Raw genomic sequence first — 21,950 nt, forward strand, 5'->3', positions numbered from 1 at the left:
TTTTCATTTATCCGCCATCCACTTGTATTTGCATGTAAAACGACCTTTTTTCAGTTTGTCTGCGATAATTCTTGTTGCAAACGCTGTAGTTGCATAGCCAGAACTTGATCTGGAATATCTTGCAATTGCATGATCTTATCAGCAAACTGATGAAGCTTGTATCAGCTGCTTATCTTTGCATGCCTATTGTTTGATGGCGTTCCTTACCCGTAGAAGGACCTTCTTGTGGTTCATTTGTTGAATTTCTTGCAATTGTCGAGTCGCATTATTTTGCCATGTTGATAACTCTTCGTTGTCTTGTACCTCCAGCTTTTAGGATAAAACAATGAGATCTCTATGGATAGACTATGCCTGATACGACTACAATTTACCTTGTTTACAACGTCCGCGGCATACTTTAAGATAGGCTTTGGGAATCCCATTAATTGTGCCGTTTTCAAGCCTACATTGTGGTTTCTTCAGTTTTTCAAAGTTGCAAGTCACGGATACCATTGACGTTATACCATAATGCTTGTCTGAAGCTGCAGGACCATCCTTGACAGTGTAAGAATAAGACAGAGTGCAGCTGTTATCGGTGGCAGTATGAATCTACATACATGCATGTAAAAGTTAGCTAAGAAGCAAAAGATTTGCATAGATGGATAGTTACAAAGTCCACCCCAAGTTGCAGATTAATGACGTTTGGGTACATTTGCAGGATCCCCGTTAATTTGTGCAGATGTGTGGCAAAGAAGCAACAAGCCTATAAGTAGATGCAAATTCAGTTTTTGATATTATTGGCAGGCACGCTATACACTAACCTTTGTCTGTATAATCTTCTCGCAAATGGCTGCAGTTATGCCTAGCGCGTCATAGGGGCTTGTTGCTGAAGCAGTGACAGGTGAAATGAATAGATGCCTAGAGCCATACAATCATTTACGTATATACCTCGTCCTAGCTCGTCAATCAGAATAAGACTAGAGTTTGTCATGTTGCGGATGATATATTCTGCTTCTCGCATTTCGTTCTGGAAAGCAGAAGTATTCATATCAACACAGCTGTCGTTTGTGAATCGAGACAATATCTGGAATATTGCTGTGAGAACACATCTCACGCCACCTTGCATACGTTTTATGTCTGAATACCTGGTCACACAGTCGAAAGGATGCATACGTTGCGGGAACGTACGCACCGATTTGCGCAATGATGGTAAGAAGTGCTATTTGCTTCAAATATGTAGTCTTGCCGCTCATATTTGGCCCGGTGATAACTTGAAAGCTGCTCGAAAGCGATGCGAATGTGTCGTTTGGGACAACCGGCTCTTTGGAAATTCGTTCCATTATAGGATGCCGGCCATCTTTTATCGCGAGAACTGAAGTAAATTCTGGTCGAACTAGGCATACGTGTTTGACGCATTGGAAGCAATGATCCAACGATAGTCGTTAACTTACCGTGATCCGACAACGAGCTCGCATGCGCAAAGGATAGAAGCAAGTCTAGCAGAGCGATCGCTTCAGACGCTTTGTGCAAAACGCTTATATCAGCCTGGAACTTCTTTAGCAAGTCAGTGACAGCACTAGGGCTGTATATTAGTTCACTGCTTCATGTCCATCAACACGGCGAGTAAACCTGTCAGACATCAAGTACACTTCTGTGAGTGATTCATCCATTCGGCTGTTTCTTTGGAGCTAGAAAGGATAATCAATGGGAACGTTTGAATTGCAGTATTTATCATTGAAAAAGATACTTACTAACTCGATAGTTGAAAAGCATAGTTGCTTCTTTTTCTTGATCACACTAATAAAAATATCTGGTAAAGTACTCCCGTCTTTAAACTGGTTTGAAAGAAGGGTGAGGTAAAAGCCTTTTCCTGCCGCAAATTGCAACTTGATTGGGAGGCCAGTACTTTCTGTTCATCCGATAATGAAATCGCTTTAGGCTAAAGTAGAATTGACATCAACCACTCATTCCTCCTTACCACTGTACCGTGCTGCAAGCTCATAAATATCTTCAATGGTCTCTTTGTATGTTTGTCGCGCTTTGTACAGGATAAGACTAAAAGCTCTGAAGATGTCATAAACATCACTGGGCTCACTTACAGACATCAAGTAGACCATTGACACCAGCCTTGGCATGCGTCAGCGACATATATCCAGAAAAATTGAATTGTCCAATAGGATTACCTTTACTGCATAACATCGTTGATGTCTGATTCCTAGACTGGATTTCTCCATTTGCACATCTTCGTGAAATGTCTCATTGATGAAGCTAGAGAACAAATCTTTCCATCCAAAACACGTCAGGCAGTTATCATAATTTCATCCCGTACTTTTCCAAAGATACCTAGTTTAGGCTCTGAAAGTATCTAAAAAAAATATAACAATGTTACAATGATGAGCTTTCACTTCAAAGTAATTGAATTAAGCTTTTGCATACATCGTAGATCGTCTTGAGTAAAATGTTATCGGTGCATGGAGTCAAAAGATCGGCGACGGTGCTTATAGCCTTCAAGATGCTCTTCAATCGTATTACATGGTTGATCTTGGATTCTGCATACTGCGGCGATTGATGGTATGCTGGTATCCTTGCGATATCTGCTGTAATGTGGTCCATATCGGTCACTGGCTTCAAAGCCATCTGTGCACTGAACAGTAAAGTCTCGTCAGACACAAGCCTCTGCACTGCATCCAATCGGCCTTGAATAACGCCAAGATCGATAGAGGGTTGCAAGATATTTGTTCGAAGTAGGCGAGATCCCATCGGGGTCACGGTGTGATCCAACGCCCCAAACAGAGTATCTTTGCTATGTCGATCAGACGTATTGGACACTAGTTCCAAGTTCTTGGCTGTAACTATATCTGTTGCGGTGTTTGATAATCTCACAGTTTTCGCTGCATTTCAATAATAGACATCATACCTATCAACATCGTGCCTGCATGATTTGTAAAATTATTAGGACTCGTGTCAACGATGGAATAGATCAGAAAACACCTTCCACGCCTTGATACGAGAACTTGACTGTGTGATTCACAAATACCATTCTGTCTCTTTCCACAATGTATCTAAATATAGTTTAGATGTAAATCGTGGGTGCTTTTTGAGTAAAGCAATACCTAAACGTAGCAGCAATGGCGGAGAGACAGTAATATCTAGAGCAAACAAGCATTAAGGAAGTAAAGAGCCGGACAGACTATTTACAATATCCCCAGATGTTGCCTACTTTGTAGAGAGTCCCAACAACAGCGTAGCAACATCTTCGTCCAATCCAAAGTCTTTAACAGCCCGAATTCCTGGAAAACGCATGTAAGCAATGAAAAAAATGCAAATCCGCCGATCGTTAACAGGTCTAAGGTACCCATGTCCTCGTTAAAGTAATGTCGAGGTACCATTACGATGGAAATATGGGGAAAATGATGCTCTATCAGCTTGCATAGGTGGCTAAGGCCGGGATCCTGAGTCGCGGTAGCAGACAACAGTATCTGGTAATCAAAGAATGAATGAACTGTAACGGATCAAGGTAGATAGTGAGTCAACGGATTGCTAACCTTTTGCGGATTGTTCACAGATATTTTGTGCAATGTCTTGTCGTACGATGGAGTATCAGAGAGCTGTATGCAGATATAAGCAATTGCACGAATGTCATTGAATGCGTTGCGAATGTCCGTTTTACCTGGGACAGTATGCATTCACCGCTGTTGACATGGATTACACATAAACCTACTTCTGCCGGTATGCCTCGTCCTTCTGCAATTGCTAGAATACGATGCTCGCCTATAGCTGTACCAGGTCTGGCAGTACCAGTGATCCTCCTCCTGGCTGTCCTTCTTGCTGCCATGTCTGTTGAGTCGCGATGAATGATGTTTGTCGCCGGTATATTCGTGTCGGATACGTCAGCAATTCGAGAATTGGATGTCCCAATCCTTTCTCGCTCGATTGATGTGTCAGCTTGCAAATCAGCAGGCGAAGATGCTGTTACAGTGCTTAAACGAGCTCTTTTCGGTTCAAGCTCTGTTGAACATGAGAAAGATGGATGAGTTGAGCTTCCGAGACTAAATGATGCGCGATTTGTCTCGACTGACGTGGCAGCGTCCCTTTTTGCGCCAGTAAAAGATATCGCTTCGTTGCCTTGTCTAGCATTCACTGTAGATAACGGTGACCTTTCTGGGCGGCTGTAATAACTGCTCCATCTAGACACGGGAAAGGAAATAGCTGGTTCACCCCTAATGTCTTCACGGGAGCTTAAAAGACTCGATGATGAACGTAAAGTGGTACCGATCTGGTAGCTGCTCTGCTCGCAAGACGCTAAACTGCCAGCACGAGACGTCGACCTGCTAGATATGTATCCAGAAGAGGAGAAGGATGACATGTTTGATAGACGCAAATAAACAGTGTGTATTATCGAAAGAAAAAAAAATTTTGAAAAAGAGGGAAGGAAAGAGCGATGACGCTGACAAGAAAAGATCAATATAAAAATGACGTTCACGCAAAATGAAGCTATGTACAAGAATGATGGATATAGTAAATCAGTGTACAATTTTCTTTTTGTGCCTGGATAGGCTTGGTCCCCACACTTTGACGGTAAAATCAGCTGAAGCACTTGCAAGTATCGGCTCGGTTGGATGGAAATTTACAGCGTATACCCGATCAGTGTGGCCTTCGAGTCGTTGCATGAGTTCAGCAGTTCCCTGTTGATCCAACTCTATGTTAAATATCTGCTCCGTTTGAGATGTTTTTCCAACATCTTACCTCGCCCACGTTGTATAGATACGCATATGGGTCCGCACTGCCAGTCGCGAGAAGGACACTCTCCTCTTCTTTAGGTTCAAATAGTTTCAAGTAATCATTCGGGTCTACATCGTCGTCACTTTTTGCTGGCGTGCGAGTCCGTATAGAAGCATTATCTATGTTTACAGGTCAGAAATCCATAACACAACCGTTTAGAATACCATTTTCGTACATCCGCTGCCACAATAGAACGAGGACTTGATTGGCCAGTTTCTGTTTTTAAAGCCTTTCAGAGCATGTACAAGCCGGGTATCAGATTTAGGAGGATCCATGCCACGATCGTAAACGCGAAGAACTGTGGGATATTATATGAGCATCGGATTTAGAAGAAAGTCCCGTGCATTGTAGGCTCACCATTGTCGTAACTGTTTACAGCCATATATCGTGGTTCGTCGTAGTCAGCGACTAAGAGTTGTGTTAGTTGCACCACTACATTGGGTATTTCTTGCCGGCAATATATCACTACCTGCTCTGCGAGCTGCATCTGTCCGCCGTCGACCAATAGTAATATGCGAAATAGGCATTTTCGCAGGATCGTTCAAAGTGCTCGATATACACGTCCCTGAAATTACTGTCAGAACAACTTCCTCAATTTTGGAATAATGCTGCATACTTACGTGAGCGAATATCCCAGACTTTAAGCATACCCTGAGCGTCACCAGTTATGACATGCACGCCATCTCGCGAAGCATACAATGTGTTGACCATGGCATCGTTTCGTATAACGAATATGCCATTGGATCCTTCAGCTCGTATATCGACCATTGCCAATACTTTCCGAGAAGTACCACAGTAAAAAACATTGGGGTCTGAAGTAAATGACGATAAGCCAAGTTATCTCGATTTGAGAAAGCTGGCCTTTAAAGCTTACCCATAAAGTCCCATCCCACACATTGGACGAAACCTTCCATATCGTAACTCCCAGTCAGTTTCCCAGATTCTACATCCCAGGTTTTGCATGTTTCATCATATGAGCCGGATACAACCATATTTGATTCGGATGTCCAGGCAACATCGGACACATTCAAGCTGTGACCTTTAAGACACAAGGTCTGAATCGAACAAGAGTCAAATCGGAATCAATAATGTATAAACGCTTGAGTGTATCTTACCTCTTTCTGAGCCGATGCCGTATCCCATACGCGAACAGTTTTATCGAAAGATCCAGATGCTAACAATGTACCGCTTGGAGAAAACTCGACCACATAAACAGCACCTGCGTGACCCTAACAAGATTTCAATGTAAAATAAATTTACATATTTTGTGAAGAGCGTAGTCTTACCTTGAGTTCGTAGCGCATCTCAAAGGGCTTTCCATCACGTCCGTAGCCTTGTGTTCTATCAGTGCCGACCATCCACGTGTCAGCATAATTCTCGGGTACGTACCAGAATGGTAAGAATCGACCGCTCCACCTGCTTCCTGCACAGCCATGGATATAACTTGCTGTGCTTTCGATCCAATAACTCCCTTGGTTCCGTCTATGCTGTCGTTTTCTATAACAAATGGACCGGGGCGGTACTGCAGCCCACCCTGTGAAATGGACGCCGCGTAGCGAGCTGACAGATCGTAGATGCTCTTTTTCAATGCAGTGTTCTCCTTGTCCAAGACGTCGACTTTTTGTTTGAGATGCTTGACTTCCTTTAACAGCTTTTCTACTTGTTGATCGCGTTGACTAGTTGCCGGCGATGGAGGGGTAGGCACGACGGTGCTGGCAGAAGGTGCTGGCGTAGCCGGATTAGGCGATTTTAGCATCGACATGCCGACGTTGCTGCCACCGGCGCTGCTCGTACTCTCGGCTCTGCTGCTCGTACGCGAAAACGGCTGCCGCGGTTGGCTATCCATGGCACACCGAACGTGGAGAAAAGAAAACTCTCCTCTCTCCTGCATCTTGTCAAGCTAAATTGGGCCACCTTCCAATTGTGTGACTCGAAAACTGATCCAACTCTTTCTTTTTTCGAACTTTCTGGCAATTCATGCTTATATTATCTTAATTTTTTTGCTCAATACGGGTACATTAAGCGATGTAGATAGTCTGTTACAAAACATACTTTAGAAACAACGCGACTACTTTTGTATTTACTCGTTCTTATGCGTAATGACAGGTAATGACATGTATGGGCCAATGAAATTCAATCAAACATCCCACGTGGATGGATTCCGGATTTTCAGAACGCCAGCCAGCTTAAGTAAATTTCCTGGTACTTTATTTGAATATCTACTTCTATGCTTGCATTGTTTTCGGCAGATCCGAAGCATCTTTGACAGTTAAGACGAATTCGCATGTTTCCGAGTTCGTGTTGGTTTTCGTCGCATGTGGACTGAAGTGTGCAATTTTTTCGTCACCTTTCGATATTGCATTGCATCTTCTTCTATTACTGTTGGAGCGTCGCTAAGGTGTGGATGTTCATATACACGACATTCTTTTGCAATGATTTTTCGTCTCTTGATATTCATGTGTACATCGAATAATCTTATATATCGGCCTTTTCTACGGTCAGATATCAGGGTAATTGATGCAATGATGGTATGCTCAACATGTCTCTCTGGAATTCCTTCTTTTCATTTTTACTGGCCAGCTATTTTTTACGGATGCTCTATCTTCGTTGCATGCTGGACTTGCGTATGTATTCTTTTTTTTTTTTTTCTCGGCAAGCAATCATGGAATGGCGACCCTGGAATAATACCAGCCTGTCCTGGCAGAATTTGACAACGACTTTACCAGGGATATTTCAAATGCCTGTACTTCTTCATTTATCACTTGAAAGCAGAGATAGATAAATAACCCAAGTGGAGATACAGCTGAAGGTTTAAATACTTCGTGATGTTATTAGGTCGAACGAATGATCCTACCTACATATTGTTTATTTTCGATATTGAGAACAGTGCATTCAAGCAGTTCCCAATCTTACAGCCAATAGGAAATGGCCGGTTAGCTGATTTTCAACAAATCTGCAGCGGTCGATGAAATGCAGCCCATGCTCCGAGTTCTGGGGGAAGATCACCAAAGGAGTGTCCACTTCTTTAAAGATTCGACGTTGTCCCCAGTTTCAAAAGACTTCATGAATCTCATCATTCGCAAACTTTCCACGGAAATATACTGAGATCCAAACTTGCAGCCTTGAATTAATAATCAGGTTGGCCACAAAGTTATAAAAGGAGTGCATACGCCATATCCAAAGCCGACATTGCAATCAAATTTGTATATTCACTGACTGTAAGTCATGATCTTCTTCGACAAATCAGCTGTATGAACCATAGCGAACAGACATACTGTACGCGTAGCATCTTTGACAATGTCTGCAAGCGAATTCAAGAGCAACCTGACTATGACCCACATTGGCACAGCCTGTGCTATTTTGGAGATCGAAGGTGTCAACCTTCTCACTGATCCCGTGTTTGCTCCAGCTGGAACCGAGTATGACCTGGGAAACTATGTCATGAAGCAGATCCAAGGTCCTGCGCTCAAGTTGGAAGAACTCCCACCTATCGACGCCGTCTTGCTAAGTCACGAAGACCATTTGGATAACCTTGATCCCCTCGGTCGTCAATTGTTGGATGGGCGCAAGGTTGTTACTACCATGGATGGTGCCAAGAACCTTCAACCTAGACCAGGTGTTCGTGGTATTTGCCCTTGGGAAACCCTGACCCTCGAAGCCGGTGGAAAGCAATTCAGGTTGACTGGTACTCCTTGCCAACACCTTCCTGGAGGCGAAGTCACTGGTTTCATCATTGAATCACCAACTTTCGGCACTAGCGCAGATGGAAAGCCCAATGTGATTTTCTGGACTGGTGATACCGTCTACATCGAGGAACTACTCCAAATCCGCGACAAGTATCACGTCTCGGTGCTTATCATGAACCTTGGAAAGGCTGAAGCCACGTTGCCAGACATAGGCCTGGTTCATCTCACTATGGGCGGAAAGGATGGCGCCAAGCTAGCTCGCGAACTTGCCGCTGATGTGGTTGTGCCCGTCCATTTCGACGAATGGAAGCATTTTACCGAGTTTGGTGAAGAGTTACGCAAGGTTTTCGAGCAAGAAGGCATCGCTGATCGTGTTTGCTGGCTTACTCCTGGCGTCCCGAAGAGAGTCATTTAAACAGACCTTCATCATAAATAGCTCATAAGAATATCTGAATAAACATATCGATGTGACAAAACGAAATTTAAGTTGCTGTATTTCATGATACAACAATCTTCCCATTCTTTTTGTGTATTTCAATTATATTATGAGGAAATGATCAATCTGTTCCCATAAATTCAGCCATTTAAACAACGGGCTCCTAGCCAGAGTAGTATGATCTTCAGACAGGGTCTATACATTACCCGCTCTCAATTTGGTAAGCTACTGTGTTTTTACGGCAATCATGACTGGCCAAAGCGATGCTCACCACACTTTCATGAACTGCGTTAAATGCAATCCGATGCACACTACAGTTGAAGCCCAAGCAAAAATGAATGAATAAAGAAAAACATGTACATACAAACTCTGCACGTTTCCTGATCCTTGATTTTCTCCTAGTGACAGGTACGCAGAAATCAATAATCGGATCTACTTTACAAGTGCTTATACATTATACGCATCAGTCACCAACTCGGCAATTTTTCACGTATGCGCTGTCGAAGCTAATGTCCAAACAGAGACGCCTAACAGGATATACCGTCTGCACCGTTTGCAAAGAAAATATGTTCTGCTGGTAGGAGACCAGGAACGGGACGAGGAGGAGGGGCCCGGTTACCATTTTAAGTCGTGATCACGAGCTGGAAACTCCGCAGGCACGCTTGTTCGAAGCCAAGGCTTGCTGGCTTGTTGGGAGGCCGCTCTTCTCTTCTTCATCACATTGCAATGGAAAAATTCAAAGAGGTAAAATAAACGGTTACGCAGTGAGCATCTTAAGTACGAGTCTTGTATAACTTGAGAGATAATAGAAACTTGCTTCACTCCGTGCCGAGATTGATTCTGCCAACGCACGTGCCGAGGGACTCGAAGAGAAAATCAAGCAGTTAGAAAGCGAGCACAACCAGAAAGATGACAACCTGACCGACCTTCAGAGCCGTATCAAGACCCTTGAAGAGCAGCTCGAGACTACCGAAGCAAACTTGAAGGAAACTACTGAGAAGTATGTAAAGAGATACAACCCGTTGGTGTGTGCAGGTCTGCTCACTCGTCCACGTCATACGTAGCTTCCGTGAAAGCGACTTGCGCGCCGAGCAACTGGGAAAGAAGGCTATCAAACTCGAGCAAGAGAAGCAAGAATGGGAGAAGAAGAACGCAGACTTGGAAGCAAAGCACCAGGCCGTCAAGGCAGAGTTGGACGAAATGGAACGTCAATTGGAAGGCGTATAATTCAGTTACCCAAATTTCTCTTTTTTTTTCTGTGAAGTTTATTATAAACTAAACAGGTTATCCTTAATTATCAACTGGAACTGTAAGATCAGGACCGTTGCCGAGAGGGACAACCTGCGTGGGGTTGATTTGACGGTGAGACATGTAGTAATGTCTCTTGATGTGCGTCATGTTAACAGTGCAAGCAACTATGTAACGTGACAGAAAAAGAAAAGAATAAGTTTACATTGCAAAGATAAAGAGAAAGATCTCATCAAAGACATACCTCCAGGCATTTGATAGAGACGGCGAGCCCATTTCAAAATGTTCGGATAGTCCTTTTCGATGCTCTTGATATTGCACTTGAAATGTCCGTGGTAGACAGGATCGAATCTAAAAGCGCAATTACATTTGTGTGAGATACAGACTATGTATAGAATCTTCCTAAAAAATAGTCAGCTATAAAAAGATCAGGTACCTGACAATCGTAGTCCATAAACGAATATCAGCTTCGGTTAGAGTATCGGCAACCAAGAACTTGTGCTTTGATAAGATATCTTCGAGTCTGTCCAATGACTCAAACAACGGTCGCACGTTGCGCTCATCTAACGGAAACGTGTCCCTGTCAATAAATATCGCCATTTATGCACAACGAGCAAATACATGCAGGCTTCTTGCGTTGTTGCGAAACCGGACTTGTAGACACCATTGTTGACAGTGTCGTAGACCCAGCTATTCAATTCATCGATCTCCTTTCGCAAGGACTCGGGGTAGAAATCAAGCTTTTTCTTGTCCTCAGGCAGGAAGCGATCGAAAGCATTGTTGAACATGCGAATAATCTCGGAACTTTCGTTATTTACTGTATAGACGATATGCGTAAAGCAAGTTCTGCTGTGTATCCGTGCTGCTGGTGAACAAACTTACCGATGGTACCGAGTTTCTTGTCCCACAGCACCGGCACAGTGAACCGACCCTCATAGTTGGGATTAACCTTAAAGTACAAGTCTCGCATGTACTGCGCATTGTTCACAGTATCTGGGATTGCGCCCGGGCATTCCTCAGGCGCCGAGAATTTCCTTCGTACGTTACATGATTACTCATTAATTTGTCATCCTCCTCCCCGCGCCTCTGACACCGTCACTCACCATCCTTTATCCAACATGAGATAATCGACCACAGAGACACCAATCAAGTCCTGCAGACCCTTGAGTTCACGAACAACCAAGGTCCTGTGAGCCTTTTTTTGCTACAGGTGAGCAAAATTGTTTTGTTAGCTCATCGCGCATTCTTTGCTTACCCAGGGGCATGCGAGAGATACATAGAGATGATATCGATCGCTAACAGCAAAAAAAGATATTGTTATCCCAACTCATCCCTTGGAAACTCCTGAAAAAGAAAAGACATACGGCTCGGGTGCAAACTTGGCATTGGGCTCATCCTTGATCCAGTCGCGAAACACAGATTGCTGGCGTCTGAATTCGCCGTCCTTGGAAGCCCAGTTGAGAATGGGAGCTTGTTGTTCTTTGTTGGTAGTGGAAGACATTGCGCGTCGTAGTAGAAAGACCCTTGTTGTTGGTGGAGGCGCAGGTTTAACTCGGGCTCTAGAGGCGAAGCGAAAAATTATTGAGCAAAATATGGATTGATTTGTCATTGCTGACTGCTGCAACAAGCGCCCTGCTGCTGGTTTTGTGCTGCTTTGCTGCATGAAAAACCGACCGCGCTGAGTTCACTTGTGGTGGTGGCAGTCTAGCAAAAACCCCGTATATCTCCCTACTAAGTATTAACATGCTGCTAAGCTCATTTGCTTGCTAAATCCAGCCGAGAGGCGATGTAAGGTGGGTGATCGTCAGGAGACGCAAATGCATGTAATTTCTGCCACAAACCGATGGGCTGACAAGACAATAAAGGGTAGATGTATGTAGAAAAAGTGAAAAGACACAGAAAGGATCGACGGTGCTTATAGGTGCACTGACAGTGACAATACATATCCATCTTTCCAGAATCTGCTCAGTGTCATATTCATGCCGAACATGGTATGTACATTGGACTATAATAATAATAATATCCTGAACTGATCTTGACATTTATGCTTATATATAGATCTCCTCTTCCACGCTCTGCTGCTGCTGCTGCCGCCGCTGCACGATGAAGTTTATTTCTCATCATTAATGGACTTGCTCCTCTGCCTGCCCGTCTATAACCCCGGCATCCCCTATTTTTAACGACAACAGCATCGAAAAGGGGGTGGAATACTAGTGGCAGTCATCTCTGTCTTTTCTTCTCGTTCTTCTTATTTCTTTTTTTATTCCCTGTTTTATTTTTTCTGCACACATTCCCATGACGACGATACCCAGTGAAGATCATCATCAACACCGTACCCAAAATGTACCACAGGTTATGACTGGCGGCGACAGTGGTATAGCAAGCAGCTGCGAACGGCCCAAAAAAGAATCCGATGTCGACGATGCCCAGTCATTATCGCCGACTACAAAAGGATGCTGCACCCCGCCGACCATCAATTTCGGAGGAGAAGAATGCTGCGAAAAGAGAAAAAGTAGAAGTTGCGGGAGCGGCGGCGGCGTTCGGCAGAAAATAACACATGTATACTGCGGGTTCTCGCAATCCCTTTTGCTAGAGAACACCGCTAGCGTCGCGCGGGACCACCTGGGTAAGTTGCTCTTATTCTTTTCCTATCTCTGTAATTCCCCGCGGCTACAAAGAGAGAGAGAGAGAGAGAGAGAGCGCACGGTCCTGTTTGTTTGCGACGGCCCCAAAAATACTTACCAAATTCTGATAGCAAACGAACGCACATTTTTAGCATGGTTGCGAACATCGATGGCCCTGATCACAGTGGGCGTTGGTAAGGCAATCGATTTTTCTTTTTGTTTACCAAGAAAGGGCTAGACTAAATATAGCGGCGGTGACAGCGATTACACAACTCTATCACTTGGCGCCGGGCGACACATCAGGCATTGACCACCGGCGAGTGGGCCGGTCGATCGGTGCTATTTTCGTGACATTCAGCATCTTGTTTCTGTACTTTGGCAACGCGCGATATTTCCACGCGCAGAATGCAATGACCAAGGGTTACTTTCCTGCTAGCCGGGGATCTGTACTGTTTGCGTCCGTGTCAGTGTTGGGCATGCTGTTGGCTATGTTTGTTGTACTTGTCCTGGACCGTGCCTGATATTTTTTTTTTTGCGCGCGGTCAAGAATCCAAAAAGTAAAGTTTTTTAGAGCCAAACGATTGCGGATAACGTTTCAGCCTCTGACGTCGCACAAAGTGTACGAGGCGTGGCCCGGAATGGGCGTCTGTCCGTTCCGTTTCACCGATTCTCTGGGCGATCTATCATCAAACTTTCTTTCGTGAGCTTTACAAGGTCCTCCAACATCCTTCTTTTTTGATTAAGAAGCCATTGCCATTCGCGCTCTATTATCCGCGATGAACAGTCACTATAGCTGGATCATTTACAAAAGACAGAGAAAAGGGATGATCCTGATGCCGAGTATGTACATCAGATGTTGATGGAAAAGCAACACACTGTCATTTTCCAGTATTATGTTTCTACTTTTTCATTTATTAGATGGGCGCTTTGATTCTAATTTAAAATTACAGTCTTTTGTTTACCACAGGAAAAAAAAAGAACACGCTCACTCAGGACCTCCGTGGGTATTAAATCCCCATCCCCCCAATTCCGTTGCTGCCTCACAGAAATAACTAGAAGACAGGAGGATGAGCCGCAAATACCTCATCAATAAATACAGTTCTAGTAGCAAGATGATATAGAGGCATGTATGCAGCATGTATATATATGAAAAGCGATTGTGTGAATTCCTGGAATACAGCAATGATAATTTTTAAATGAAACCGGAGAGTGCCGGTTTGTTTCTGTGCGAGCATCATGGACCAATGTGGATAGTGTCGTCTGTGAGCGTCGCACACACACACGACTGTTGTTGTTACACGGCACTTGATCCCGAGACAAGTTATGCCTGTGTCTGTGTGCGCAAGTTGGCGTCCGGAAAAATATTAGGTGTGATGATCATTGTTGACAGGTGAGAACGACAGACGAAAAGAAAAAGAGAACAACTCTCGGCACACCTTACCAGTTGGATACGTCTTCGTTTCCGGAAGAAAGGCCGGTCGCATGGAAACGGTTCAGGGAGCTTGGGGGGAATACAACTGAGAAAACAAAGACAGGGTGGGATGACAAAGGAGACAAGACAGGCAGGTTTTGGTCCGACCGCCGATGTCAACTCGACGTAGCGGCGAAATTAGGGTTTGGGGATTCTAGGTCGTCCACCACCGAAAGAATGCTTTTTGCGCACGCCTCAACCACAAACTATAAACCTTGACACACAAGAGTGCGCTTTGTTTACAGGGCCATGGCATCTAGGGATATAAAAAGGGCGGGCCACAGCGGGCCTTTCCTCTCTCTACGCACAACTTTTCATCTTTCATCTCATTCGATTTCAACAAACATGGTCTGCAACTACCAACGTCGTCAAGGATTCAGCTCTGCCGCTGCTGCTGCTGCTGTTGCCGCCACTACTGTCTCTGCAGGATCTGCTCCTGTTAATTACCACGGCCCAATCAAGCCTATTAACACTACCGGTGGTCAATGGTACGTAAACACAAAATCGATCGGCCACAGCAACGATCTCAACCTTAATGTTGTATAGCAGTTGGTGCGGCAAGTACGGTCACCACAGAGGAAGCTGCCCATTCCTCAGATAAATTGTTTTGCTCTCTTCTTGTCCACAACACTCTCTTTTTGCATCCAACAACATTATCCATATTTTCCTTCAACCACCACACTCAACCCAAAACGAAAAAAGTATATCAGCATACGAACGCATGTCAGGAAGAAAAAAGGAACAAACAAAGCATGTCATCAACGACTAAAACCTAATGGAAAAAAGCGGACGGACATACATATCGCTCGCGGACACGCAATAACAAGTTTTTTCTTCTTTGTAACTCTAACAGTTTACCTTTGATTTTTGTTTTCCCCAACAAAAATAAGAAAAAGCTCTCTGTCTTTTGCATTCATTCTCATACGCTTATATGCCCGCACCCAATAACAAAAATAAATAAACAAAAAATTGTGTGCCGCTATCGTTACTTTAACAATTTATAATCCATCATGTTTTTAGCGCGTGCAGATCTCATGTTTAAAGAAGAAGAGTACAGCAGCAGTGCTTTAGTAAAGGGAACCCGCGCTGTAGCACACCTGATCAACCCTGTCAGTTTCAATTTGAACATACCGGGAGCACCACCGTCAAAGTTTGATTTGTGCCACGTCTCTGCATCGGCAACTCACCGGTGATTCTTCTTCTTGTTCTTCATTTCGGATCTACTACTACGGCCGCCCTCGTTTAAATACAGCATCGGTGAACAATTTATTAACGAGCATCATTCTTGTTGCTACACAGAAGCCTTCTTTTCGTCTTTAGCTGCCTCGTGGGATGCTGCTACTGCTGCGCAACTGATGATGAACTAATAATGAGCATAATTTAAGGGTGATATCCATTAAATAATCATAGATCTTTCTTCACCCCCAAACTCCAATGTTACGTGGAATCATCTAGTTGCTCAGACGGCACCCTGACATATTACTCTGCACGACCTTTGGGTGACTGGACAAAGCCCTGAACCAAGCAATGTGTAACAATGATAGTGTCCGGCGGCGTGGTGGGTGTGCCACTAGGCGTAGCACCGCCGCGAATTGCACATCCACTTACCGAGGGGCAATGTAGGTTTGTAATGCGAATTCAGAAGACGTTTGAGACCTTTTTTTTTACTATGAGCTACTATGGAATAGGGGTTGCAGTCTCTCTCTCTCTTCCAGTTTTCTTTCTTTTTTTTCCAGTATAGTAAATGGGCATAAATGTAAAGTGACAGGGAGGGTGAGAGAAAATGGTAACTTGAGTGGAGATGGTTATGTACAAAGAGAATTGCTTTCAAGCTAAATGCGGTTAATATTCCAACCATGTCTTGTAATATTCACAGTTTCCAGGGTTGACGGGTCCATCTTCAGTGCAGAAATTGAATACCGGGCACTTGCCGCACGGCGTCTCTGTCAAAGCTTCCGTAGGCAATCTACTGGTTGTTCGTCTGACAGCCTTATAAGCCCATGGCACCTGGTCGTCGTTCTTTTCATCGTCACTCAGTTCATCGTCCAATCCTCCGCCAAAGAACGGCATTCTTTTTTCGATAAGACCGTCGTAGACTAGATTTTCGAGCAAGCTGGTGATATCCTTGATAGAGAGATCGACGGATGAAATGCGCGAGTCTGTGATGAATTTGCGAACGTCGGCTGCGGTCGGATAATGCTCGTGGTCAGCGCCAAACACTGCATCGCGTACATTTTCGACTCTAGGAAAACTCTGGAAAAACGCCGCGTAAGAAAGCAGGAAATCATATTTGCTTTACATAACACTTACTCTTCCGGTAATGTACTTTAAGCATGCAGTTTTCAAGCTGTCAATAAATTCCGTGTCCAGTTCTTGATCAGTATACCAAGCACCACCGGTGACTTCGCTCGAAGGCGTAATATCGAACAACATGTAAATCTTTCGTGTAGGAAACTTTACGTGTTTGACCGACTTAATTTCTTGCTTCTGCTCCAGCAATTTCAGCGTGCGGTTCAGCACAATGGTATGCAAGCCGGTTTTCTTTTTTAGTTCTCTCGTCCAGATGCCTTCGTTGCCAGCTGCGCGGATCGCATTGTATACCAAACGAGCCTCGTCCGTCAATTTACTCGCTCTATATATATACAAATTTAGCAAGAAAAAATCATTTATGATGTTGAGAATGACTCACTCACCTTTCTGCTTGCGAGAGATCAATGACGCGCACCATATTCTCTCCGTTAAGCGATACCAACTCAATGGCATTCTAGCACGAGAAACCGCTTTAGAAAAACCGTAATTCTTACCCGTATTCTCGTTGCCATAATATTCACCTTTTTCAACAACAAGTTCATTGTTTCCATGGCTTCTCCCTTCTCCATGCCTGGAGGAACCTCGTTGAATTTGAGGCCCTGAAGAAAAAAAAATGAATGAATATTCCCTCTTGCATCTCGCACGTTTGTACTTACATTAGGCTGTGACTTTGCATATTGGTAGTACTTCCATTCAGAATCGGACAGTCCGTGAGGATTCCCACCGCCTTCCATTGCAGCAGCTCGTCGAAAACCTACACCGTAAGTCTCTGTTGAAAATTCGAGGGTATCAGCCACCCGTCCCGCAGCCCAGTTTTGCATGAACACGTCCTAATAAGGAAACCGGATAGAAAATCTTTATTATCGTTTCTTCTTTTCTACTTTGTAATCTGGATACGGGCCTCTTTGCAGCCGTAAGCTGAGGGTGTGATCTCAATGAGGAAGTTGCGGGGAATGGAGATGGTCGGTATATCCTTCAATAAAACTTAGTACGGTGCCTTTCTTCAATAACAATAGTATCATGTACTCACTATTTCAGGGCGGTCAAAAAGATAGGCATACAAGCACTTTAGCACGGTTTCGTGTCCAATGATCAGCACATCATTCCTTTCCCGTTCCAGTTCCATAATAATAGACTCGAGTCGAACAGCGAGATCGTGATAGGACTAGCAGTCAACTGATTAGATTCTGATATCTGCGAATCTCTCTCTCGGTACGAGTACCTCTGCTCTCGGGTATCGATGGCGGTAAGGATCCTGACGTGCTCGTGCCACTTCTTCAGGGAACTTTTCCTTCAACTGCTCCGGTGTCAAATTATCAGCTTCGCCGGGGTTCAATTGCACCAGCACAGAGTGTAGCCGCACTGGAATACCGGCATCTTCGAACGGCTTAGCCGTCTGTCTCGCCTTCTTTCTGGTCGACGTCCACACTGTAAGAGGCCGTTCCTGCTCATCTGAAGATGCGATCTGCTGTGCTCGGTAGGCGAGCACAAAATTCTTCAACGTTTGGGCATACTCCAGACCTTCCTCTGTAAGCTCCGTGTCGCTTTTGTACGTCGCATCACTCGGTGCTCTGCCCGTCTGTAATTTACAGTTTGCCGTTAATTACATTGTGAAATAGAGGTCGATTGTTGATAACGTTTACCCTCGCGAAATAGATCTTTCTCGGTTGAATGTGCAAGTTCATCAGATAATACACGATCCGCGAATGAAGATATCCTGCCACGTTGTTCACGATGATCTTTTCGCCGACATCCAGTAACTTCACAAACGGTAGTTTGGTATCCGCGATTGTCTCGTAATGTTGCATAAGTTGCTCTATGCGATGCTGTGTGCGTGCCATGTGTCAATCCCTTGACCCATTCAGTTAACGGCTTCTTCCTTACCGTGTAATCCTTGACCGCTTCCTCGGGGTCCCAACCGACATACTGAAGACCGATTCACTCAGTCATCGCCAGTTTTTGTATACAATTGCGGAAAGACCGAACTTACATCCGGTGATGATATCTTGACGCTTCGTATATTCGCAAGTACGATATCCTGTTTGGTGCATATGGATTCTACAACCCTTTCTTAACATCTATTACATATATACACACCAGTAACTCTAGACAAACCTATAAAAAGCGGCTAAAGCAGATAATCATCATCAGTTAGATTCTGAATTAATAAATATTCCGTACGTTCACTCTATGCTTACATGTATATCATTGGCAATAAGTTTGTCGTAGATTTCGCGGCGTCGGCTTTCGGTGACGTTGTTGCCATCATAGATGCCTACTTGTCCTCCTCCGTTCCAGAGCCATTCGATCATATCGTCCAAGCATTCCTCGGCAATCTTTTCCCTGACCTTGATGGCCTCGGTGTTACCTAATGCATGTAGGTGTGTATCAGCCGAGGAGGCAAAATGTGTGTGACAAGGAATAACTTACTCGGGTCGAACCATTCATTCGGAATGGAGCCCATGCGTTCTCGGCGGTAGTTGCCCACGCTGAACACTCGCGTGGACACACCAAGCCATCTCAAGTAACGGCAAAGGGACCGAGAAACGTGCGTTTTGCCTCGGGCAGGGAGACTTTGTGCATTCAGGTCAGCGGAGGAGGCCAGACGACGGTGATGGAGGAGGATGATTGCTTACCCGACAGTGACAATTGCAACGGCTCCTGCGTGGAACAATCGTCCACTGGCTGTCTTGTAGAGCTGTGCCGCCATGACAGCGATAAAGTTGCGTTGCAAAAAGAAGAGACAAAGTGGTGTGTTTCAGGAACTGGGTTTCTTTTCCGAAAAAGGACAATGCTCATCATCTTCTATTATCAGATGGTTTTAAGTATGAAAGACTCATCTGATGAAAAGTAGCAAAGGATTGGGATGAATTGAAAAGATAAAGGCAAACTAGGCCATTACTACTGTAGAAATTTACTGTGTAAGACGCTGTTGTAAAAGGAGAAAAAAGGCGGGCAGCGAGAGGAGGGTATAGATTACTACGTAAAAAGAAAAAAGAGCTGTGATGGAGGTTATTGTTCTATCACAAGGAATCAATGGATGTAGAGGTTATGGAGTATGGCGTTGATGAAATGTAGAGCAAGGAGGAAAAAGGGAATTTACAGTTCAAGGGAGAAGAAATATAAGAAGGATGTTGATGCGTGTACAGGAAAAATATAGAGAAAATTAAATGTAGATGGCATCATGATTTGATCACCACCAGCCCAGGAGCTTCCACCAGGCCATGCCGACTGTAAAGTAAACGACCAGATAAAGCAGAGCGACTTGAAAACCAATGAGGAACCACTTTGTGCGGGAAACGTAGCCAGGTGCATAGTACATGGCAGACATTCCGGTCGAGTAGTTTGTCTGCATGGAAAAGTTAGAAAAAAGCATTAGCTCCTGACATCCACGGAGGCGAACGTACCATGCAACCGCTCAAAGCACCAAAATACGCCAAAAGCGCCGTCAGCAGCATAGGCTGCGCACCCAACGCATTGCCTGCATCAAGGAACGTGCCAACGAACGCGACAATGTGTGCGCTGAGGGAGGAGAACATAAAGGTTGTGAGAAAGTATGCGGTGGCCAAGAATGGAACGGGTGCCAGACCCAAATCCTGGATCATATCAGAGATGCGATGGCCCAGGAAAGCAGACGCTCCAGCGTCCGAGAGTTGATGGGCCATGGTGACAAATCCACCCAGCCAAAATAGCGTGTCCCACTGCCAAACAGAGAGGAATTTAATTTTTTTTCCCTTTCGACAAACAAATATGCCATGCATTTCATTCTCTTACCGCATTGGTATTTTTCGAAATATCTTTCCAGGTAAGCGTACCCAGATGCAGCAATGCGACGATCCCCAGCAATGCAACGAGGGTTGCATCAAGATTCGTGTAACTTGAGGTCACCCACAGACCGAGGCACATTAACAACACAAGACACAGTTGCTAACAGCAGTTCGATGAATAAAGTGTACACACTGGTAGCAATCTATATAGTTTTACCAGCTCCTTGGCAGACATGGATCCCATACGCTCCAGCTCTGCGCATGCATGCTTGACAATACTATCATCGGACATCTTGCTCGTAGAAGCTTGCTCAAAGTCACGGCGCTTCTTTTGCTGGGCATCAAAGCCGGACGCCCAGCGTAGCAAGACAGGTAGCACTGCAGCGCAAAGCAGAGCAGGCACAACGCTGCCCTTGAGCCATGTCAGGAAATCGAAGTTGACGCTGGAAAATAGCTGCGTTGCTCGAGTCGAAACCATAGGGTTGGCAGCCATGCCTGAATATTGACCAAATTAATAAACATTGCTGCTAGAATTCTTGGCAGGAGAACAGCAAGCATTTTACCGGTAAGGAACATGGAAGCTGACAATAAGTTGGCGTGGTTTCCAACAAGCATGAGGAACCTGCCAACGGCCGGATCCTGATCCGGCGTGGAGCCGAGCGTGGTTGCAATGGAGTGGACGATAGGATGCACGATACCGCCGCCTCGCGCAGTGTTGCTGGGTACGAAAGGTGCTAGAATAATTTCTACAAGAGGGCAGTGTGAGCATACACACACCTGACCCGAATAATCTTTTCATATACCTGAAATAACGACAGCGTATGCCAACCCCATGATCTGCTTGCCAAACATTCTGATCATCAGAAGAGACACCCGACGACCCAATTTGGTGACCTCCACTGCCTTTCCCAAATGGAAGGCGGCAAATATCAGCCAGACGACCGAGCTTGAGAATCCTTCGAGCGAGTGGTGGAACGACTCCTTGGCTCCCTGGCACTCGTAAGGCTTGCCGCTGAGAGGATTTGTTGTGCCACACAGACGGCACTCGGTTGTGAGCCCGGTTGCTGCGTCCTCACATTGGAAAGAATGGGTCATGGCCAGAAGCGTCAGACCCGTAAGAACTAAAAGTGATATATCGACTGATGTAGTAATCAATGCAAATATACAGCTGCATATCGTCGCAAATATAAAAGATGTCAGAAAAATGGAAAAATGCAACACATCAGCGAAAGTGATCCAGCTATATATACCTGACAAAGACGGCAAGGAGATGGATGGCGGTCGTCGTCAACTCCTCTGTAGGCTGGATGCCAAACCATATGACGGCACCCACAGTCAAAGCCGGCAAAAGTGTGACCGGCTGGCTATGCAGTATTTGCGACCATGATACTGATGCAGCACAGGTTGGCGGTTTGAGGGTCAACATCCAGTGGTGGTGAGAGTCCTTACGTCTTTTCGATTTCGCGCAGCCGGGATTTAATAATGAGGACTCTTCAGTCGCTTGATATTCTGTAGATGGCATTAGAAAAAAGAAGAGAAAGAGAGATGGAAAGAATGGAGAAAGAAAGAGAGAGAGAGCGAGAGAGAGAGAAAAGAATTATATAAGAGAGCAAGAATAAGAAGCAAAAAGAGCTCAAAAATTGCTCG

General features: G+C 44.7%; 11 protein-coding genes across 11 annotated transcripts; 5 read left to right on the forward strand and 6 right to left on the reverse strand.

Moving 5' to 3' along the window:
• Positions 1–50: 50 nt before the first annotated feature.
• Positions 51–4,345, reverse strand: VTP01DRAFT_3315 (uncharacterized protein; the record flags this gene model as incomplete). Its single annotated transcript, XM_069381873.1, has 23 exons — positions 51–146; positions 208–309; positions 372–442; positions 504–588; positions 650–742; positions 801–865; positions 928–1,063; positions 1,125–1,372; positions 1,431–1,555; positions 1,609–1,667; positions 1,731–1,888; positions 1,958–2,017; positions 2,079–2,106; positions 2,163–2,260; positions 2,323–2,344; positions 2,416–2,831; positions 2,897–2,911; positions 2,971–3,041; positions 3,093–3,128; positions 3,200–3,269; positions 3,335–3,458; positions 3,525–3,587; positions 3,650–4,345. The coding sequence occupies 23 exons, from the start codon at positions 4,343–4,345 to the stop codon at positions 51–53; spliced, it is 2,937 nt and encodes a 978-aa protein (XP_069236473.1).
• Positions 4,346–4,502: 157 nt separating this feature from the next.
• Positions 4,503–6,607, reverse strand: VTP01DRAFT_3316 (uncharacterized protein; the record flags this gene model as incomplete). Its single annotated transcript, XM_069381874.1, has 10 exons — positions 4,503–4,664; positions 4,726–4,880; positions 4,937–5,059; positions 5,119–5,169; positions 5,231–5,326; positions 5,382–5,573; positions 5,636–5,816; positions 5,877–5,990; positions 6,048–6,094; positions 6,151–6,607. The coding sequence occupies 10 exons, from the start codon at positions 6,605–6,607 to the stop codon at positions 4,503–4,505; spliced, it is 1,578 nt and encodes a 525-aa protein (XP_069236474.1).
• Positions 6,608–8,058: 1,451 nt separating this feature from the next.
• VTP01DRAFT_3317 (uncharacterized protein) lies at positions 8,059–8,862 on the forward strand (the record flags this gene model as incomplete). Its single annotated transcript, XM_069381875.1, has 1 exon — positions 8,059–8,862. One exon carries the CDS (start codon positions 8,059–8,061, stop codon positions 8,860–8,862), a length of 804 nt encoding a protein of 267 aa, XP_069236475.1.
• Positions 8,863–9,609: 747 nt separating this feature from the next.
• Positions 9,610–10,110, forward strand: VTP01DRAFT_3318 (uncharacterized protein; the record flags this gene model as incomplete). Its single annotated transcript, XM_069381876.1, has 3 exons — positions 9,610–9,627; positions 9,693–9,883; positions 9,948–10,110. The coding sequence occupies 3 exons, from the start codon at positions 9,610–9,612 to the stop codon at positions 10,108–10,110; spliced, it is 372 nt and encodes a 123-aa protein (XP_069236476.1).
• A 63-nt stretch (positions 10,111–10,173) lies between these two features.
• VTP01DRAFT_3319 (uncharacterized protein) lies at positions 10,174–11,632 on the reverse strand (the record flags this gene model as incomplete). The annotated part of the gene is made up of 8 exons (XM_069381877.1): positions 10,174–10,298; positions 10,376–10,482; positions 10,568–10,694; positions 10,757–10,948; positions 11,014–11,165; positions 11,235–11,326; positions 11,387–11,426; positions 11,496–11,632. The coding sequence occupies 8 exons, from the start codon at positions 11,630–11,632 to the stop codon at positions 10,174–10,176; spliced, it is 972 nt and encodes a 323-aa protein (XP_069236477.1).
• Positions 11,633–12,426: 794 nt separating this feature from the next.
• On the forward strand, positions 12,427–13,276 carry VTP01DRAFT_3320 (uncharacterized protein; the record flags this gene model as incomplete). Its single annotated transcript, XM_069381879.1, has 3 exons — positions 12,427–12,757; positions 12,887–12,949; positions 13,005–13,276. 3 exons carry the CDS (start codon positions 12,427–12,429, stop codon positions 13,274–13,276), a joined length of 666 nt encoding a protein of 221 aa, XP_069236478.1.
• A 1,295-nt stretch (positions 13,277–14,571) lies between these two features.
• VTP01DRAFT_3321 (uncharacterized protein) lies at positions 14,572–14,827 on the forward strand (the record flags this gene model as incomplete). The annotated part of the gene is made up of 2 exons (XM_069381880.1): positions 14,572–14,714; positions 14,773–14,827. 2 exons carry the CDS (start codon positions 14,572–14,574, stop codon positions 14,825–14,827), a joined length of 198 nt encoding a protein of 65 aa, XP_069236479.1.
• A 409-nt stretch (positions 14,828–15,236) lies between these two features.
• Positions 15,237–15,745, forward strand: VTP01DRAFT_3322 (uncharacterized protein; the record flags this gene model as incomplete). Its single annotated transcript, XM_069381881.1, has 2 exons — positions 15,237–15,415; positions 15,682–15,745. 2 exons carry the CDS (start codon positions 15,237–15,239, stop codon positions 15,743–15,745), a joined length of 243 nt encoding a protein of 80 aa, XP_069236480.1.
• Positions 15,746–16,068: 323 nt separating this feature from the next.
• Positions 16,069–17,357, reverse strand: VTP01DRAFT_3323 (uncharacterized protein; the record flags this gene model as incomplete). Its single annotated transcript, XM_069381882.1, has 5 exons — positions 16,069–16,479; positions 16,537–16,858; positions 16,920–16,990; positions 17,058–17,135; positions 17,193–17,357. The coding sequence occupies 5 exons, from the start codon at positions 17,355–17,357 to the stop codon at positions 16,069–16,071; spliced, it is 1,047 nt and encodes a 348-aa protein (XP_069236481.1).
• A 56-nt stretch (positions 17,358–17,413) lies between these two features.
• VTP01DRAFT_3324 (uncharacterized protein) lies at positions 17,414–19,246 on the reverse strand (the record flags this gene model as incomplete). The annotated part of the gene is made up of 10 exons (XM_069381883.1): positions 17,414–17,509; positions 17,567–17,701; positions 17,759–18,115; positions 18,180–18,362; positions 18,421–18,462; positions 18,527–18,594; positions 18,652–18,664; positions 18,735–18,904; positions 18,967–19,109; positions 19,173–19,246. The coding sequence occupies 10 exons, from the start codon at positions 19,244–19,246 to the stop codon at positions 17,414–17,416; spliced, it is 1,281 nt and encodes a 426-aa protein (XP_069236482.1).
• A 483-nt stretch (positions 19,247–19,729) lies between these two features.
• VTP01DRAFT_3325 (uncharacterized protein) lies at positions 19,730–21,825 on the reverse strand (the record flags this gene model as incomplete). The annotated part of the gene is made up of 8 exons (XM_069381884.1): positions 19,730–19,885; positions 19,944–20,237; positions 20,311–20,463; positions 20,521–20,798; positions 20,867–21,049; positions 21,107–21,471; positions 21,554–21,692; positions 21,753–21,825. 8 exons carry the CDS (start codon positions 21,823–21,825, stop codon positions 19,730–19,732), a joined length of 1,641 nt encoding a protein of 546 aa, XP_069236483.1.
• Between the last annotated feature and the right edge of the window lie 125 nt (positions 21,826–21,950).

The sequence above is a fragment of the Rhizomucor pusillus genome, assembly GCF_041956525.1.
Source record: "Rhizomucor pusillus strain CBS 183.67 unplaced genomic scaffold VTP01scaffold_16, whole genome shotgun sequence".
Taxonomy (NCBI): Eukaryota; Fungi; Mucoromycota; class Mucoromycetes; order Mucorales; family Lichtheimiaceae; genus Rhizomucor; species Rhizomucor pusillus.